Source organism: Malurus melanocephalus, unplaced genomic scaffold (assembly GCF_030028575.1).
Source record: "Malurus melanocephalus ecotype Western Australia unplaced genomic scaffold, MMel_1.1 scaffold_13, whole genome shotgun sequence".
NCBI lineage: Eukaryota > Metazoa > Chordata > Aves > Passeriformes > Maluridae > Malurus > Malurus melanocephalus.
In genome coordinates, this window is record NW_026623245.1 from 1,533,313 (window position 1) to 1,554,771 (window position 21,459).

A 21,459-nucleotide genomic window follows, 5' to 3' on the forward strand; every position below is an offset into this window, starting at 1 on the left:
CAAGCACTTTTCCTACTTTATCACACTGAACACATTACCAGTATTAAGGCTCCCAGCAGAGTCTTAAATGCAATTTCCAACCTCYCTGCAACCCTTGTCCTCCATCCAACTCTCCTGATGGCCTGAAGTCCTGCCAGGATTTCTGCCAAGAGTGCAAAAGCACGGATTAGCTCACCCCATGAGCCTCAGAGCCCTGTTTGCCAGCCCACCGTGGGCATATGCAAACCAGCAGAACTCCGCAAAACCTTGCAGAGAAACATCAGGGCAACCCCCTTCCAAACAAACACTGAGCTCTGAGGAACCAGTACCAGGAACTGGCTAAGAAAACATCATAAACCACCACCCCATCCCCAAAAAGCCCAACCCCAAGACAATAAAAGCCCAAGAGGCCAAAGCAAAAACAAACAAGGAGTGATAATCGTGGTCTGCCAAGATCCTCAAAGCTCCTTATTTTGGGGACATCTCCAAGACTGTCCAGTCAGTCTTTCTCCCTGCTSGCTGTTGAAAACAAAAGCTCCTGGCTGACTTCTGACCCCTTCAGCTGAAAGGAGGGGTGGCTTTCAGTCTTCTCCTCTCCAGAAAGTAGAACTAGGACTGGACAGAAAAGGCCAGGACAAAAGCTTTGTGCAATGGTAACTTTCCACTGTACACTTTCCAGTGTTAAACTAATTTGAAATCACAATTTTTTTGTACTACTCATTTCACCTCATTCCCTGTCTTTGTTTCCTACAGCCTGCTTGCTCACACCTTTGTAAAGACTAGTGATAAGTTTTCTACACTTGATACATTTGGGAAGCTTTTCAAGATTAAAAAGCACACACAAGACACTCAGGGGGTGAAAAAAGTCCTACGCAAYGACAGCACAGCCCTCAGCCCTGAGCTCTAGTGTGAGGTAATCTGTGATAGTCMCATAATGACCCACAGTTACACACAACGTTTTTGATAATGAGAATTCTATAAAAGTATAGTTGCCAATTTTTTTAAATCACAATGTTAAAGCACAAGTAAAAACCCTTAGTCCACCTATACAAACTAGTTAATAATAACTCATGATGCTTTCATAAAGATCAACTTTGAAAAGTTACACATAGCTTAATGAAAACCATGCACACACTGGAATTCTACYRWGTGTCCTCCAAGTAAGAACAGAAGCAGCCCTGCTTATGCTGCTATCATTTAACCTGTTTATAAAACAGTGAAAAGCTCCACTCTTCATGTCCCAGATCTGTTTTTTATACCTTCCTGAGGTCATACCTACTGGGGTGGCAGCTGTATCCAGACGTTCAGGGAGATACTGCTAAGCAGCTCCTGGCCACATCCTACACATCCCAGCTCTCCCTCTGTTCCAAACAGAACCTCTGCAGTGAGCCTGAGTAGATGGCACCTTAGAAAAAATAAATGAAATACCAGAGCAAGAAGGAAGCAGCAGCACCTTCATTYTTCCCAATGCTGCCCTTCAAACCTGCAAGATGCTGGAAAGCCAATTGCAAGTGATGAGAGTTAATGGGGTGGTGTGAAGAGTCTGAAATTCCTGCTCAGACGTTAAAACAAGTCCCCCTGACACTCCAGTGTCACTCTCAACACAGGGCTTCATCCCATCAATGAGCTGCCACAGCAAGAGCGCGAGCTGCGAGCGTGGAGTCCCTTCTGCACCTGGAGCCAGATAACACACCTTGGGAAATGGGATGAACTTCTGCTCTCCAGCATATGTAATCTGCTAATCCAATTTGCATAATTCTTCCAATATGTGACTTGCTACAAGYTCTATACATCTGAAACCCATGAAACAGGACAGATGATGTCCTGTACAAACCACTTCCATCTGCATCTCCATGGAAGTATTTCTTTCTTGTACATCCAATTGATTTTTCTGTTTCAGCAGCAGAAAGCACAGTTTCTGTGAGGCACTCCAGTGCATTGTCTTTCTGGGGTTTGTTTTTGGCTTTTACAATCAAGAATACAATGCAATTAGCCAAAGTTCTTGGGGGCAACTGAAACATGTGGGTAATAAAACGCAGAAATGCAAACTCTTGTTCTTCCCCAGAGCCCCCAGAACCAGCACTTTGTCTGTAAATGCCTTCTTAAAAGCCAAGCCCTGAGGTAACACCAAATGACTCAAAACAAACCCATGTCCCAAATGAATTCTCTCTTGCACTATGCAGTCAAGGAAACCCCARGGCTGGGCAGCCTTCAGATCTCTTTTAGTCCCACTCCCCATAGATCCTCAGGTAACAMTTCAATAATCCTAGTAGTGAGGAGTCCTTTTTAAAGCAAGTTCTACAAAGAAATTAAAAATGCATAATTCTCGCAGTGGTAAAAACTGAAGAGAAAGTGAAATGAGCTTGTGTGGAGAAGTCTTTTTGCTTAGCTTTCATGACACTTGGCTGAAGSTGTTAGTGATTCAAAAGAGGAAGCTGGGACTTGTGTAGAAAGTCTTAAGCTCAGAGATAGACAAGACCTTTTCCCAAAATCCATATACAACTGAAGGTTAAAATTTTTTCTTTTGGAACTATTATTATCATGGACTTGTCACGACCATGGCCCCTGTTTCCAATGCTTATTCTGCAATGAGAAATTTATTATTTTTACTGTTTCTAACCATCTCATACCCTTATTGGTACCATTTAATACTCCACAGATGCTGCCTTTCCTGGTTCAGGGAAACGCTCTTCTTCCAAAGAAAGGTCACAGGGCTTTTTCTTTTTTCCTTTTTTAACCTGCTCATGGCTGCAGAACTCCATGCCAGAAGAGATTAGAATAACAAAGCTCACAGGCTTCAGATCAAGCCATAGACTTCACTTTGCTGTAGTTCATCTTCCATCAATAACAATCAGCTGAAATTGGACAGAAAAATCAAAATCGTTACGAGGCTTTTTAGAATTCAAGAGGTGCAGACACCAGAGGGAAAATAATGGTAAAAGCAGAAAAGCAATTGCTAAAACACCTGGTCAATAAGCATAGAGAAAATCCCTATGGAAAGTATATATGGGAATAAATCCTATTGTTGGTAAGTAAAGAACAAAATTTGCTTCAGGAAAATATTTGAAATCAAATTTATGGATAGACTTTTGCATAAATGTGTGGCTAAAATGTGCATGGTTTATGGCAAGTATACAAATGAAAAGAAACTAAAAGAGGGAAGAAAGAATATTCTTGTAGTTTTAGTATCTCTCATTTCCACAATCGGTAAAGTGAAAGCCTTAGATGTTGGACACTTGAGATGCTTTTAAGATTAGATAATTTAGCTAAGAAACATTATTATAGSGAAAGCAATGGCATATGCTTATTATTAGATAATTACATTAGGAATGGTCTTTCAGGCAGAATGGGTTGTGTGAAATAGCCTTGCGTTTGTATAAAACCTTCAAGTCACAAGAGAAAAGAACAGCTTTACAAAATGAAAGAAAATGACCTAAATAGGAAGATCTTTAGAAGTTCCTGTAGGAGCTCAATATCCCTGTGGGGAAGAAAATTAAGATAACTCATAATTCTTTACTTGACTTCAAGCACTTCTTCAATGTGTCTGCATTTCTCAGAACCAATTTCTCTCCTATTTTAGCTTTGACTAAAGTACAATAAAGTCTCCGAAGTATAACATATTTAACTAAATAATTTCCACAATAAATTATTGCAAATAAACCCAACTGATTAGTATTTTAACTTTCAACCCTTTGTAAAAAAGTCACATTTAATTCTGTCTATTGTACTGAAGGAAAAGGGCTTTGCACCACAGGTTTTCAGAAGGTTTAGTTCAGGGTTCTTTTTGATGTCAGATTTATTAAAAAAAAATCTCTCCCAAACTAAAATTTATAAAAACAAACTGGAAAAGTTGTATTAAGTTTACTAAGGTAAAAATGTTTATAGCTGTTGCAGTTGTAAGACTATTACAAATTAGGAGGATGGGGGAATTAAAGTTTAAACAAAAGAGTAATTAATAATAATACTGTTTAACTGTTAATCTGATAATTGCACTTTTGCCAGTATCCTTTAAATTGCTCAAAATTTACAAAATTATCCAATTGTAGAAATTAAAAGTGATGTAAAAACTATCTTTGCCAATAGCTAAAAAGCTCATCTGTCTTACTTCTTGCCTTATTTATAAAGAGATAAATATATTTATAAATTCAGAAACAGATAAAAAATGGCATTTGCCAAAAAGAAGTCGGTATTCTCAAGATTCTGGATTTTCAAACTACTTTATTATTGCGCATGTGAGTGAAACCCACTGGATGTGGAAAGAACTGGGTACTGATACAAAGAACTTAGTGGAACACAGAGACTGGAAAAGCCTAACCAAATTTCCCTGTCACTGTATATATATATATATATATATATATATATATATGTCAAAATGTCTGAAGTTGCAACTTGCTCAGAGAAGACAGAAAATTAAGCAATGAATACTCTTAGTGACTCAGACAGGGAGCATTTCCTGCTCTTTTGTCTTATCTACAAGACCCCAACTCCAGTGTTTCTCCTGACATTTRCAGACAGAACATAACATCGGGCAGTTTCCGGTGAGGTGATATAATGGATTTAGTTRTAGTAGACAGAATTTCCTCATATGCATTACTCTAGTAATTTTTCTTGTAACACTCATGAAATACTTTGAGTTTTTATGAAACAAATAGGAAGTGAACATCCTGTCATACTACTGATGCTCTCACACCACGAATATGGCTGTAGAAATGGAAGCACTCATGGTGTAAAAGGAGTTAAAGTAAGTTGCAAAAAGGAAAATTTRAAGTCTTTCCAATGCAGATTCTTATTTAAATGATGATCAGTACTTCTCTGCAGTTCTAAGAGCATAGAACTGTTAGCCTTGAGAAAAATTAACCTTCACCCAGCTTTGTGCAGGCAAACTCATTAATAGCTACAAGAGTTTCTCTTGAGCAAGACCAAGCCAGAGCCTAATGTAGCAAACTGGAACTGTTACTCTTTGTGATCATTAATCTTTTAAAAACGAARAGATTATTTTTGTTGGGCTTTTTTACTTACCAGTGACATGTACCAATAATGCGAACAATCATCTAATATTAGGAAGGGCATAAATTTAAATATTGGGRAAAACTTCCCAGTTTGTCAGCAGTCTAAGAGGTGAGGATAGTGAGAGAAATTATCTTAATTTTAGTTRAGTAAAGGAATGTACCCCAATCACCAGCCCTCAGAAATATACAAATAATTAAGTGTTAACATAAACCTTCTTTCCTACTGCCTTATAACTCATGTCACAATTCTTACACCATGGTGTATTTACAGTACTACTGAGTTACAAATTACCCGTGTTCTTATGAAGGCCTGACGAGTGATGAACATTTTAATTACAATTAGAGCACCAGCTACAACACCTAATGACAAACATGTGACTTATTGTTTGCTCCACAATGTCACTGCACTCTGGGCATGATAAAATATGGGATAATGGGAATTTTCTATCCTGCATGTTTTTATAAAATTTTAATAGAAAAACCCAATTTTGACTGTACTGAGAAACTGTGAGTGACAGAAGCGTTAAAACCACGGGATCTCCGGAGTACACAGGGCCAGCGCAACGAGGCTTCTCAGAGCCATGTCCCTCGTATCCCGGTTATCCCCAAGCACAGGGAAGCCKCAGCCTGGCTGAGCAGCCCGTTCCCGTGCTCAGTTACTCTCACCTTAACGCTGTTAACTAACAAATGACTGATTTCTTCTCTTTTCAGCGTCGTGAAGGGCCCGCGCGTCAGGCGGCCGGGGATGCTGCGGCCGCTGCCAACCGACCTGCACCGCTCGTCCTGCGCCAGGGGCAACCGCCGGCCGCACTCCACGGTCCCGCTTCCCGCCGTGCTGCGATTCCCGGGAATGCCGTGAGGGCGGATCCCGGCCCGCAGGTCCCGCCCCGTGACGCCGGTTGCCATAGCGGCCGCGCCGCCGGCCATGGCGGCCGAGGAGGAGGACGATGTGGAGTGGGTGGTGGACACGATCGCCGGCTTCCTGCGGGGGCCCGCCTGGTCCATCCCCATCCTGGAGTTCATGGAGCACAACTGCGAGGGTGAGCGGGGGCGCCGGCCGGGAAGGGCGGGCAGGGCCGGGCAGGGCGGGTCCGGGTCCGGGTCCCCACCGCCGGGGGCCTGTCTCGGGTCCGGGTGTCCCTCGGGCCCCGGGTTTGTGCAGGAATGCTCCCTCGGCCCGTCCGGCTGCGCTCCCCGCCCAGCGCTGCCCGGTGCCCGCCGTGTCCCCCGAGCGAGCCGCGTGTCAGGACGTGCCATTTGCATTCATTAGCTCGTCCTGGGATTATGGCATGATCTTATGGCTGACACCGAGCGAGCGCTGCACCCTGCCGCGCCTCGGACCCCGGCACGGCCTCCAAAGCTCTCCCAGAGCCAGGAGTTTTCCTTAGGAAACTGGGYAGGACAACCGAAAGCGCCGTCTGGTTAGTGGGACAGAGGAGGAGAAGGCCCAAAGTTAAATTCCTAAAATTATGTGAATGGTGTCAGTTAAGAGGTGAAAACSACTAAGTTTTAGTACCCCACAAAAATGATAACACTAAAAGTCAGTGATTACCAGTGATGTTTTGTTGTTCGTGAGTTTAGCACCATATTGACTCCAGTTAAACTAACATGTCTTCCTATTCTTCAGACAAGGCATAATTTAGGGAGCAGTTTGGGTAAAGTGGAAGTACAGGCAATGAGGGGGGGCAGGATTGCTCTGTAGCCAGGAGAGGTCTGTGCAGGTTTGTATCTGCAGAGAGGGAAGGAGGAAATAGACTTTCTGATGTAGAGATTTAACTAAATTGCTTCTGCTGCTTACAGAACAATTTCTGCTGCCAAAAAAAGCACCTGGATCCTTACGGTAGTAAAGTAATTACAATTTGGGCAAGTCTGAAAGCAGTGCCTAAGCCCTTTGGAAAACTAAGACAGCTTTTATTTGTGATTCTTGAAAAGAAATTGCCTCTCAGTTTCTCCCTGAATCGTCTCTACCCCCCAAACTTTGCATGAGGTACGATCATTGTGGGTCTTTTCCCACCTTTCCCRCTTAAAACTGGGAAAAGAGGAAGGGAAAGCTCCTAGGGCCTTCTTAGCTAGGAATGGTTAAAGAAACATAGACAGGAAGTTTTCTTCTGGGAAGTCTGCCTAAACTTGGGATGGGCCAAACATTCTAGCTATCATACAAAGGGTCTAGGTTTACATATCAAGGGAATTGATTTATCCCTCTCAGGAGCAATGATCCCTTCTCCTTAGAAGGTTGAGGGGAATTTACTGACAGTAAGAAGATTTGTGGAACCGCTGTAAATTTCCACGTAGTGTGAGGCAGCCTTGTGATGGTCACTTCCTACTGTGCTGATTCCATTGCTGCTTTTGTACTGACATACTTCGTCAGGACAGAGTCCTTTGCATTCCCAAAACATTCAGTGTTTGGGCTGGACAAGCAAATTAGCAGCACTGTGATTAACTGACAATAATTWGTGATTCCTCGAAAATACAATTTGGATCTTGATAATTGGTATGTAACGAATTTATTTTGGAACTGTAGTTACTTAGGCCAAGTCCTTGCACTTCAACTTGTAAACTATTTTAATGATTTTCTATCTGTTGGTAATTGCTTTCTCTCTCTYCCTCTTTCTGGAAACTTGATTAATTTCTTATGGCCTGATTAATTTCCTTCTGTGTGAAAATGAAATCGAACAGGTGAGTGTGTATCATCCCATTTGAGGGGTCCTAGCCAAGATTTCCAGTTTTAACAGGAAAACAATGAGTTTGTTTCCCAAGATATCTGGGTYCTCTCGTTTTGGTACTGTGGTTCTTCAGATCTTTGTTCTTGCTGGGTGACCAAAGACTGTGCCAAAACCTTAAGGAATAATGACTACGTGATTCAGGAGCCCTGACTCAAGAAAATCCAAGGTCTCTGTTCCAAGTACTCCTTAAAGCCACTTAAGCTGGGAGGAGATGCTGATTGCAGCTTGCTTTACTTGGCACTGAACTTCATCCCATTGTGTGTCCTGAGCCTGGGGACACAGCACAGTGTGTGCCTCYTTCCGGAGGAGGAGGAACATCCCCTTGGCAGTACAAGGCCATCTGTCACTGAGGGGTGACATCCCTGTGTCACTCCTGCTTAGGATCCCCAGGACAGGATGGGTGGGAAAGAGGGGATAGAGAAGCCAAGGTGAAAGTGGRCTCTGCAGCCCAGTTGGGATCTCCAGTCAGGAAGAGACAACAGAGGYTGTCAAGGGTCTTCACCCTCCTGAGTCTGGCAATATGGTAGTTGCCATAGGACTGATATTTATAATATTTTTCCTACCATTTGAATTTAATCCTAGGTATTTGCAAACCTTATATTTTAATTACTTATAAAAAAAAATTTGCCTTATGCAAAGACCACAAGCAATGTTGGTTTTCCCAATTATGATTAAAAAGCAGGTTCTCCTWTGCTTTTGGGGGCCCTGCACTGTGTCATTGGGTATCTATCATTTTACTGCAGTGAGGTGTTAGAAAGGGATGCAAATACCTCCTGCTTTAGGAAATGCCACCTCAGCTCACACTGTGTCCAGGTTTGGAGTGACATGGCCTCAGGGCTGTCACAGCTGGGAAAGATGTCAGACGCCTTCAGAAAGTCACTCTAAATTTGTGTGAAGGCTGCACTGATTCCACGGGCATCACCACCATTAGAGRTGTCACATATACACAAAGAATAAATCACAGTCCTTCACCAGTTTAAGCAGAATTCCCATTCTTCAAGTGACTTCAAAGGATGTTCCTGGGAAGTGACTTGTCCAAGTGGTTAATCTTGAAGGGGATTGAGACAGACTTATTTCTAAGCCTCTGCTTTAATTGCCAGGTTTTACATTACCTCTTCACTGGTGGCATAAAAAAAATGTAAATTAACCCTGTCAAACCTTAGTTTTCAGTTTCTCTTATTTTCTGCTTCTTCCATCTGTTCTGCAGCATAGAGATCATGAGCTTGAGTAGTTCCAGTCAGGAATTTGAATATGAATTTACATGAATATGATTAATATGGCCCATAGTATAGGAATGTCCATTTTTTTCTAAATCAGGATAGATATGATTAAAATATAACTTAACTGAACCACATTTCCTCTTTGGGTTTATCTGGTTTTATGCAGGCAGGGACTAATTTTCCTGCATCACCTTGGCTTCTCACTACATGAATGACATTTTAAAAAAATGGTTTAAGTCATTATTAGATWCGTACTCCATGTAAATACATGGAGAGTGAGAAATTTCCTGCTTGATGTATTATCTGCCACTTGGAACAATATGTGGTAGTTCTTATATTAAAACTCATGTTTTAGTGACTGTATCTGCTGAATCCTCAACTTGCTTACAAGTCTATTACAAAGATTTTCCCAATATGAAATTATGCACTTTAATTACTTTCAATTACCGAAAACATACACTTGGCCTGAGTGTGTGGAAAACACAGGACTGTTATAAATCGTGTCCTGTATTTTCATATGATTAAATATATTACCTTGTAAAGGTTAATCTTTTTATTTAGGGCATAAGTTCATTTGTGGTGGTTTGTACACTGACTACAAAATGTTTCTTCTTCCCCCCTTCAGTTTTTGATGATGAAGAAGAAAGCAAGTTGTCTTACACAGAAATTTATCAAGAGTACCAAGCTCTGGTGAGCATTATTCACTATTTGTAGTAAATTTCTAAGACAAACAATTTAAAATCTTAAATTAGTATTTAGTGGAACTTCTGATCAGGATATGTTTATTTAGAAYTTTTCCAGGTGTTATTTAGAAACCCTGTGAGTTGTAGTTGTCATATGTTTTTTATACCTAAAGACTAGGTACATAGAAAAGAAATTGTAACAGAGTCATAGCTCTTAGGCTGTGTTACATATTTTTCATTAAAATTAATATATCCACTACCTTCAACACTGTATTGATAAGCTTGATAATATTATTTKCTGTCAAGTTAAAATGACAACCAGCGGGTTGCCTAAAAACACTCACAACTGTATTTTGTTTACTAATGTATCTGGAAGTCTTCTGAATTGCCTTTCAATTAATGGAAAAAACTACAGGAGATTTTTGGAGCTTAAATACCTATAAAACAATACATGCAGATTTCTAACACGCTCTTTCTGTAATGAGGCTTGGGAATACATGATATTAAAAAGCTTTGATTGAGTAAATATAAACCAACATCCATTTCTGCTCTGACCCTAAAGGCTTTCAGGAACAGACTGGCAAAAACCCTTTTACTTACATCAAAAACCCATGAGGAATACTAGTCAGGAGTTTGGAGAAAAGGTACACAAGAGATTCTTGGAAATTGGAAAAGATAAATTAAGGAGTAATCATCTTTAGCAATAAAAATGCTCCTTCTGAACATTTCATGAAAGCAAATAAAGCCTGACATCAGAAAAATCAGTTATRCTATTATAATGATTTTCCTTTGAGTTGAAAAATCACAATGTCAGCAGAAAGGAATAGATAATCATGACAAAAATTTCTGTGATTCTCAGGGGAAAACCTTAGAAGGCTTCACTTTCTTACAGGTGGAGAGATTACTAGAGGACTACCTTAAAGAAGTTGGAATTAATGAGGAGAAATTTCAAGAAGCTTTTTCTTCTCCTCTTGCAAAGACTCACACCTCACAGGTATTTGCCTTCATTAAAGAATATATGCATTTTAATTCTTAGCTTTATGTTTCCAGTAACACAGCTGGCAGGACACAAAACTTGGAAAAGTTTTCATGTTGAAACTAATTTTCTATTGAACTGCAGCTGTAAACTTGCCCTGGGAAACCCAGTTTTGTCATAATATAATAATATTGTCATAATATTTTTGTAGCCATATTGATCTAAAGACAAGTTATTTTCCTGGCTTTGAGATCTTCTTGTATATCTGGAAAAATAGACAGATAGGAGAATGAAATATAATTATTAAAAACAACGCTCCTCAGAACTGAAAAATCAAGTTAATTTCAAACAGACTGAGCAGGTTAGGATTTCTGTGGGGGTTTAATTTTGTCCATATCTTTCCTCCCACAGGCCATTCTGCAAACAGTGTTGGCAGCAGAAGATTTTAGATTATTTAAAAAAATGATGGTACAGAAAAATATTGAAATGCAACTGCAAGCGATTCGAATCATCAAAGAAAGAAATGGTGAGAAGTGGTGAATGTGGGGATTCACTGCAGGTTTACAGTGTTCTTCTGATGACTCTTCAAGCCATTCATAAATGAGTGTGGAATGCTGGTTCTGTTCCAATTCAAATTACTGGAAAACATGCAGTTGATGTTACTGGGACAAGGATTTCATTACTTAGTCCTTAGCTTGCATTCTCAGTGATGGCTGTCTGTATTTTAAAGTTAACAGATTTTTCAGGTCTGTTTGTCTAAATTTCTCTGTGAAACTTACTTTTCTGTTGCAKAATTTTGGTGMCAATTCYGAGTTAAAGCAGTGAGAGCAGTTYTTCAAACATGGCAATATCTGTAGTTGGAATTCTGCTTCTTGCTTGGCAAAGATGCTGTAGTGTCTGCTGTGCTTACTCTGCAGTTCACACTGAAAAATCCTTACAGAAAGCAGAAGTCAAGGCCTTCAGCATGCAGGAAAAAGAGGAGAGAAAATAATCCAACTTTGCTTCTCTGGTGATGGCTCTGAAAGGATTTTAATCCCACTCCTTTCTTCCATATCTTCAGTTTTAACCATTTTGTTTTATCTTCTTACTGCATGTGTGTTTTTTAGAGAATAATTTTTAAATTTCACCTTTCATATAACAGCTAAATTTGGGAGTGGTTCAGTTGGCCATGACTGAATTGCAGCCTACAGGAAATACACATAATGGTCAATACAGAGTTTGGTTTAACCTTAGATGTCAAAACTTTAATTGCCAGAAACCTTTGTCTTTTTTTCTACCAGAMTYTAGGACCTTTTCCTCTAGGATCTAGGACCTTTGTGGAAACAGTTTCAGAGGAAGAATTATATGTCTTTGGTTTTGGAAATGTGATTTTCTTGTGTTTGGGGTTTTTAAAAATTTTCTTTGCCAGTTGGAGCACAAAATCATTTTATTCAGAGTAATGCATAAATCGTGCTGCTTTATTCCAGGTGTGTTGCCTGAGTGTTTGACAGAAGGTTCTGATGTATTCAGTGAAATTGAAGAAGAAGAAATGAAAATACTCAGAGAGGTTCTAAGGTAAGACATAAATCAGTCCCAGTTGTAATGTTACTGTAAAATAAAAGTCTGTAGGACCTAACTCTTCCAGCCTTTTCCAGGAAAATGCCTTCATTTTAAGATGACAGCAATCTTCTTGTGAACATCCACCTGAGAGAAAATGGGTGGTGCTAGGCAATGGGTGTGCTCAGGAATATCTAAATAGTGAGAACTGTTGCACCAGTGCTTGTTGCTGTGATCTCAGATGCGTGAGATCAATACACCTTCTACAGATTCTCCCCCACTCCCAGTTCACAAACACAGAAATAAAGAATATCAGATTAATCCATCCAGGTTATAKTAGATAATGCTATTTTCCCTTTGTATTCTGGAAATATTTCCCTTCCTGTCTTTAAATTAGCAAACTAAATAAAGGGATAGATAAGCCCTGGAAATTTGTATACAGTTATTTTTGCACACAGATAGTTGAGGACAGTGGGCTCTGTGTGCATATCCCAATTGTTTATTTCTATTAAACATGCATTTTCATTTAAGTCATGGAAATATTTTCGATACTGACAAATTCACATACCCTTGTAATTGCATTGATAGTCCTCAAGTATTTAAGCAGTGTTAAATTTCCCTTAAAACCTCTAATAATAAAGGAGTTTTGAGTATTTACTTGTGTTTGGTCTTGCAGAAAATCTAAGGAAGAATATGAAATAGAGCAAGAGAGAAAGAAGACTGAAGAAGTGAGTATCTTACCTTTGCATGTGAGTTATGGGGACAATTAAATCCCCTGACATTCCTGTCCTGGCTGTGCTTGGATCCCTTCAAGGCCGTGTATTCCATCAATGCGTGTATCCCACAATCTGCATATTCCCTCCTCAGCACCTGAATCCTGAAATGCTGTAAGGGGTGTCAACCTTTCAGATCCAGAGAGCAGCTGAATTACTGATATTGTCAGGATCAGAGAGACTTCAAAGTGTAAGCTRCTTGGAGATGACAGCACTCATAATCCTGCAGGAATTACCTTCAAGATCACTTGATAGACAGTGTAGTTATTCATTAAGCATTCACAATACAGAACTAATCACCAGGACTCAGAAATCCTCTCCAAGAGAACATGCCTTGGTGTCCATCAGACTAAAGAACAGAGAAAGGAAACCGAACGTAAATGGGGGCTGGCCAAATTGTGGAATCATGGCAATAAACCTCCCTTGATTGGGGAAAGAGACAGGTTTATCCAAATCTTTATAGACCAGCCAAAAAAATCAATATTCTTGATAAACAAACCAGATTGCAGAGGCAGGCCCCAGTCAAGTTCACCTGGACAGAGAATGTGATAATGTTGAATGATAGATTTTTTGTTAAGAGAATGTTCTAACACAAAATAATTCAGTATTTTAATGAATGCTCTGGGGTTCTGACATGAATTGCATGGTTGATCAACAGCACAGACAATTTCTGGTCAGAAATTTTGAGAAATGCATTGCATTGTATGGAGTGTAAACAACACAGTTTTAACTGAAAGTTCTTTTGGGAGCTTCCTTTGTGTGGACACTTCAGTGTCTGAGGTACAGCGCCAGGAAATGTAACACTTGTGTTTATTTGTTTTCTAATTCAAGGCACGTGCTAAACTCAAAGCTCCCGATGTTTCCCACAATTTTCCAGGAGATTCGAGAGAAACTGTAAAAGTTAAAGAATCCACTGAGGGAGCTGAGGATTCTGAAGAAACTCCAAAATGCCCACTAGGTAATTCTAGAGGGAGTACAATGCTGAGTGTCCAACATCATGCTGTTTTTAAATCATCCAAGAGTCAACTCATATCAAGATTTTAAGAACTTGGATTAGGCTGTGAGTAAAGTGTGTTTGCATGAGGTGCTTTGTAGGAATGCCTTCCAACATGGGATGTTTGACTATTCCATGATTCCAAGTGCTGTTTTATTACTTTTATCTGACATATTTCTATTCTTTCTGACTGTTTTCTATGTAAAATTACTTAGAGGGATCTCATAAATCGACAAAAGAAGACCCCAAACCAGTTTGCCCCGTACAAAAGGGAACTGAAAACTTACCTCAGCCYTCTTGTACCAAGGGGAAAGAAGACACTAAGAAAATGCCAGCTGGAAAAAGTTCAGAAAACACAGTGCAAAAAGCTGGGGCAAAAGGACCTGTAAGTCAAAAACAAATAAGAAGAAAAGCCAAACACAGAACTAGAACGTAAAAAGAGRGGATTAAATGTAAAATATATATTTAAAACAGTATTATATTTAAATACAGTTTTTCTGTTATTTTAATCAGGTGGGTTTGGGTTATTTTGTTTTCTTTTTAAACTAACATATAAACACCCTTTCATGTTATTCAGAGTTTTATCAGAACAAAGTTCAGCTCATGATTTCTGGTTTCAGAGTAGAATTCAGCATTCAGCTTTTGTCTTGTCCTAATTTCTTAGGAGACAGCTTTGACTTGAAGCCTCAACTTGGATTATTTTCACCTGGTAATTTGGGRGGCAAATAGGATGTAAATGTGCTTTTCTTGCACAGGACATTAATACAAAAAGTTAATTTCAAAATTTAATTTTTTTCCCCACAGAATTTATCAGAAACTGAAAAGCAACAGCTGAAGCAACGGGAGGATTATCTAAAGAAAAAACGAGACCTGCTACTGGCTACAAAGAAAGAGTCAAAAAATAGTGTTCCACCACCAACAACAAACAGTGACCAGAAAGAGGAGGAATCACCTCCCAAACAGGTGACGGACTCAACACTTTTCATTGTATAAAACCACAGATGGTTTCAGTGCARGTGTCCATGTTGCTGCTGAAGAGGGAGAGTGGGTTAAAAAGAGTAAGGGGGAAAGTATTTCCAAGTTACTAGTTTTGCAGAAACTTATGGCTGAAAGTTTGAGTGATKAAGTTGGCATTGGTTTGCTTCAGCAGCATCAAACTGTCATGATGAATTTAAGTATATGAAAGGATAAAAGGCCAGTTTGCTCTTAGTCTGTGAGCCCTACTGTTTGGGCTCCTCAAATCTCAGGGATTTTCTTTTTCAAATGCTTAAAAACTCAAAAACAGAGGAAGATACCAGAAGACCTTAAAACTGTGATACATTACAAAACAAAATAATAACTGTTCTGTTTCAAAGACAAAAATCATTACTCTCCTTTATAGAGCAAGTACTTAAGGGTATTGACTTAAGTCCAAAGACTTTCTATTGCCTCMAGTATTTTTCAGAGCTGCTGAGCTTTTTATTACGCTCCAAAGGTGCCCAAAATCCTGGTGACTGGGGAGCCAGCAGGACAATCGCTCAGCAGGATCTGAAGTTGAGGCTCGGAAAACATGGATCAGGGCAGTGGGAGAGAGCAGGGTGGTGGCAGAACACAATCCACCCCTGTGGTCGATGGTGGGGGCTGCTGCTTGCCAGGGAAGCTGCTCATTGCAGTGTTGTTTTCACCCTGTTTTTAGGAAATGTCAGAAGAGAAGCAAAGGCTGCTCCAGAAGAGGAAGATGCTTGCAGAAAAGCTAAAAGAAGAAGTTATTAATAAACGGTAGTTTTAAGAGGCTCCTTCCAGACCCCAAGAACAGAAGGATGTTTTAGCATACATTATCAGTAAGTGAAAGGACTTCCAATTTTGCACTTGGATTTATAGAAGATTCAGACAAGCAGCTCGGTACCTGGTAACTCCCTATTGCACATGACACTGAAACACCACAAAGACTCATTTGCCAGAGTGCTGGAAACTCCCTGGTGTTCTGCAGCAAGGCCATGACATCGCTGCAGAGCACAGCCCTGAGCCTGGAGAGCGGAGGCAGAGATGGGGAGCAGGGAAAGGAATTCCTGTGCTAAATACTTTTTCATTTTAACAGTGCAGAACTTGGTTCCATTTATTAGCCCATTATAAACAAATCGCTCTTTTTCAGCTGTTCAGTGTAATAAAGTCTGAATCACAAGGAAGTGCACCCTTGACCAGCTCATTTTTGAGAAAGCCAACGTGCCTTGGGAGTCAAGACATTCACAAATTAACTCCAGGTTACAGTGTTTTACAGACTTTTGGGGCAGTTTCCCAGTCCCCAGGTCCAAGTTTGCTCTAAATGCAACTTCAAGTCCAAGGAGTTGCTTTAGTGCAAAGCTGAGGCTGTTCCCAGCAATTCACTGCCAGAGTAGCAGAAATCTTTTGAAATCCTTTACTGGTTTGGCTTTGCCAGACTCAGAAAGAAGCCAGGAGAGGTCCCCCTTTGCCCATGGCATGACCTCACTGACTGCCACAGCAACTCTCAGGAGAAGAGAYAAACRCATCCATTCAAGTTTCACGGAATTTTTGTTAAAACAACTATTACAAACAATACATTTTACTACAGAGTCATTTAATTCCTAAGTTYTACAGTTTCAATATGTTAATACTTWAAACGTCTTTACAAAAAGTCTAAAACAAGTMCAGGGGGAACTAGAATACTGCTGCCCTCTGGGAAAGAAAACCAAGGAGCAGCCCTGCAGTGGCAGCACCCAGAGCTGGAGCTGCTGCTGAACTCACCACTGATGAATTCACACATCTGAGTTGAGCAGGTTGTACCCAGTTCCATTACCCAACAGAGCATTGATAACTGGTTCAAAGAGGTTTCCCTGGATGGTGTAATGCTTATAAAATTCATCTTTCAGGCCARTTATCTTCCTCATAAAGTGAGGAGCACCTGTATGAAAAATAAATTGAAAACTGGAGCCAGGGCTCCAATCTGCTTCTCATGGAAAGAACTGAAACACCTGGTGTTACCAAGAGGATGATGCACCCCCAAACAAAGGTCTCATTCACATTCATTTACATGAATTACAAGCTCAGGTGTACACTGGAACACCTCCCACACTCTGCACATCAAGCCTGGAAGAAGCAAATCAYRACAGCTCCATACTCAAGGCCAAAAATGTGTGTTTTGAATTCATCAAGACCAGGGTTCTTCTAAGCTTCGTCTCAGCCTCAAGACTCTTCAACAGCAGTTTCCCACAAGCACATTCCCAACTGGCWTCACAGGCTGAGCCCTGGGACCAACTCTGTCGACAAAGTCACTGCCAAACACCACAGACCTGAAAGGGGGAAAAAAWTAAAAATCATCCTTAATTAGTTCACAGCTGTGCTCTGAGGCACTGGCCAGAAGGAGCACAGTGAGAACAGAAACACAGCAGAAATCCAGGAATGCAAATATTTGTGAATCCTAAGAGGAAAAATCATTCCGCACTGGCATTCATTTACAGTAATGCTGTAATTAAAATGTAATTCATATTACGTTTYAAATAACAGGAGGAGTAACAGAAGAAACAGCCTACAAAGAATTCTACTGGCTCCTTTTGTATTTTYTTACATCAGCTGTGACCAGCAGATTCCCTGGATTGAGCACAGTACATCCAGTACATCCATTAACTGATTAGCTCCTCCARATTCAGAATCAAGATGGCACAATCAGCTCAATGATGAGAGAGACATCCTGAAAAAAAAAAATACCCCAAGGAAAACACAAGATAATTAGTTACAAGAGTATGGATTCCCTAGTTTCTATAACTTTAAAAAAAGCCCTAAAAATTGAAAAGAATTAAAAAGAAAATGGAGATCTTATTTGGCTAGTTTGTTTCCTGGCTACCCTAAGATTGGCATATTCAACAAAACCCAAACCACTTTTACTCACATGGTCACTCTGCTGGACAAAAGTCTTCTAGAGTTGGCAATAGATGTGTGGCAGCAGATCTAACCTGCAGTTGATCCATTCCCTCATAAGTAAGAGATCCCTTTTTCAGAGTAAGTCAACTTTGGTGTTTATTGTCAAGTAGAGCTGTAAAGAAATGGAGTTAAAAGTTTTGGGAATGTTTGATTACAAAGTTTCTATGAGAAACGCAATAATTACATTACAGAAAAACAACAGAAACCAGCAACATTTTCCCCCACTCTTTCCTTCCTTTGGAAAGGAGACAAAGCTTTCTGTGGGTTGAACAGCCCTAATTTAGGCAAGAAACATTTACCTTGTGCTACTTGCCAGAATATCTGAAACTGATCTGTATCTGTTACCCACAATTTAYTCATTTTGGACTAAATGACCAACAGAACAAATTAATTTATACAAAACTCTCTGTGTTCATTTACATGCAACGGGAATCAGGAACTTTTCCAAAGAAATGTGATTTCCTTTGAGGAAAGAACAACTTTTCAGCCTAACACAGTAACACATCAGAACACGTTTGGACTGGGCTAGTCCTGGAACAGAATAATAGGATTAAGGCTGATCTGATCACTGAACATCTCTACAGGACTTCAATTTGGTTTTCCTTGCAGTTCACATCCCTTGGTCAGTTCATAGGTAGTTACTCCAGCACAGAAACTCCCCGGAATTTCATGTTTCTGAGGAACAGCAGCATCAAAATGCAGTGCAATGGTGAGGCAGCAACAGCTGCTTCAACCACAGGAGTAAAAAGAAATTCTGTTTTCCCACTACTGATTAGGACAGATTAATCTGCTAACGACAGGATTACAGGATCTTTCAGGATCTTTCAGCCAACAGTTCAAGATTATCTAAAAATACTTCTCTGGCTCTGGGCCAGCAACAACCACAACAATCCAGTTGCCACAGAACAGAGAGTCTCTTCCAGTTTTGACCCCCACTTGTCCCAAGGAGTGCACTGACTACAGGCTCACACAGAGTGAGTAAAAATGCCCAGAGCAGCCAGATCAGGCACTTCAGAGGGGCAGCCCTTGCATTAGGAATATTCCCATCAATTCCCAGTCAGCACAGCACAACTGACACAGGGGAGMTCAGCAGAGGCAAAACTGCTTTAATGGCTGTGGGTCGTCTACTTGCATTAAAATGAGCTTTATTTTTAACTCACCATTACGATTTCAAGAGCTGGAAGAATTCCCAGTTTTGCCAAAGTTTTGAAAAATTGAACTCTCTCCTAACGTAACAGGAGGGAAAAGGCATAGAATTCCTTAAAAAAGTTCACCAGTTGCATAGGAAAAAAATAATTACAAGTGTATTTGGGTCAGAAAACTCTCTGAAAGGAGGAAAGAGTTAGATTTCACAGTAGATTTTGGGTGCTGCTGCTATGRACCTTCCTCGAAAATGGTATTCCTTCCTGACTGATTATTAGGATTGGTTCCTTCCAGCAACAGGACTTCAGAAGTGCCTGAACAGACATTAAACCCAGTGTATGGAAAGACTAACACATCTCAATTGCCCAGGTTGTCCAAGGGAGCTGCTGGAAATCTGAGCTCTCTGGTTCTTTAGTTCATGGCTTTATGCTCTGCTGTGTCAGAGTCTGGGAAGATTCTGAYGATTCCCATGGGAAAGTGTTTCTTCTTTTAAGGATAGAGCTCCATTGCCTTGCTGGTCCCAGAKTTGCMAGTATAAAATCTAAACTGCTTCYTAACAAAAMAMCAAARATCAAAATATTCCTAAAACAYGAGTCAGTTAGATTTGATTGGACAGTTGGGGACACACTCAGCACTGCCACCTCCTTGCCTCTCCCAGACACATCCAGTTCCTCATACCTCTGCAGTTCCACTGCATTCCAAMAAGCTGCTTCCTGAGGCCAGCTGGAGAAGGACAATTAAAACATGGAATTCTGAAAGTCCCTTTTTTAATAAACACAAACACCATCCCAAAACACAAAAACACCGAGTCTCACCATTACAGTGATTTTTTCAAAAGCCTGACATTCAAYCATGGAAACAACTGGTGTTCMAAGTAGGGCTAATTTAAGATCTTACACAGAAAAGCTACAGAAAGAAACAACAACTATTTGCTTACTTTACAAAAAGATTTTAAAAGGGTGCATAAATACATCAAGTCACACAAGACACTAAAATACCTGGAGCAAAAACAGGTCCTTTCATGTTAACTGTACTTGGCAATTTTTTTCCCCAATTTCATCACAGCTAACTTTTTCTCAGTGCTAAATCATAGGTCTCTGCTTCTGACCAAACAATCAGGGTGTCCTCTTTGAGATAAAACCAAGAAAATAATTGTTTCTGAAACAGCTCTGCACTGCTAATCAATCTCTATTCTCTTACCACATATGCATAGAAGAAGTGTACTAAATCACCAGTCATAAGGGACACCATGCTTCTTTGGAGCTATTTTCTGAGCACTGCCTCACACTGAATATATTTAAACATGTTTTCCCCATACCTGAAGCACACTAGCAAGAWCAGAAGGATGTTTTAGCATAAGTTATCAGTAAGTGAAGGGATTTCCAGTTTTGCACTTGGATTTATARAAGATTCAGACAAGCARCTCGGTACCTGGTAACTCCCTATTACACATGACACAGAAACACCACGAAGACTCATTTGCCAGAGTGCTGGAAACTCCCTGATGTTGTTCTGCAGCGAGGCMRTGACATCGCTGCAGAGCACAGCCCTGCTGTGACTCAGAAAGAAGCCAGGAGAGGTCACCCTTTGCCCGTGGCATGACATCACTGACTGCCACAGCAACTCTCAGGAGAAGAGACAAACCCACCCAYTCAAGTTTCATGGAATTTTATTACAATAGCATTTATAACTGGTACACGTTGGCAGATGTTCTGTTCTTTCCCAAAAAAGTAGCAGTGGAAGGAGCCCAGGCAAAACAAACATGGTTGCCCACAAGAGCACCGAGGGTGACAGCCCCAGCATTGGGTGGGTGTCACCTTTTCCCAGCATTGCAGGTTGGTGTTTAACTGGGCATCTAATGCCACTTCACTCAGTCCTCTCCTAGTAACTATAAAAATTCATTACATTCTTGGTTTTGCTGAAAACAATCTCCTGTTTGTCTGAGTGTGTTTTTAAAGCTCCTGCCAGTAGTGCAGCCAGGCATTGGGCTGGTGAGGATCAGAGCAAGGACTGACACTCTGGAATCCTGTGGAGAACACGGCTTGGGAGGCTGTGAAGGAGAATTGGGAACGTGGGTCAATGCTCCAGGTGACGCCACTTCTCCTCAGGTGAGTGAAGGCACATCCCAGGTAACTACTGCTCTGTGAATCATCTTTACTGATGGAGAGAAAAGACTCACGGGAAAGCAAAGCAGCCTGTGAGCCAGCACATGGAGATGATGCTCCAGCTCCCCTTTACTGGCAAACACTTCCTTGGAATGGGGTATTCCTGTGCTGGGTGGCCTGGAGCTCTCCAAGGACAAMACCACTGTTCCCAGGTCCATTTGAACACTTGTGTCTTGCTCATGTGTCGGAAAGAGCTCACACATTCCTTCTGGCATTCCATCCAGTGATATGGAGTTATTCTGAAATCCACATGGATAACTAACCTTAAACAATATMCTACAACAGCCACATTGAAAATTCTGAGTTCACTGCCCATGTGTAACAAACCAAACAAAAACAATAA

General features: G+C 40.6%; 1 protein-coding gene across 1 annotated transcript; it reads left to right on the top strand.

Annotated features, from left to right (window-relative positions):
• The first annotated feature begins 5,887 nt into the window (after positions 1-5,887).
• On the top strand, positions 5,888-17,154 carry CFAP36 (cilia and flagella associated protein 36). The gene is made up of 10 exons (XM_057382248.1): positions 5,888-6,028; positions 9,557-9,621; positions 10,507-10,608; positions 11,002-11,116; positions 12,057-12,144; positions 12,803-12,854; positions 13,731-13,857; positions 14,109-14,278; positions 14,698-14,856; positions 15,569-17,154. The coding sequence occupies exons 1-10, from the start codon at positions 5,914-5,916 to the stop codon at positions 15,653-15,655; spliced, it is 1,080 nt and encodes a 359-aa protein (XP_057238231.1). The 5' UTR covers positions 5,888-5,913; the 3' UTR covers positions 15,656-17,154.
• The last annotated feature ends 4,305 nt before the right edge of the window (positions 17,155-21,459 follow it).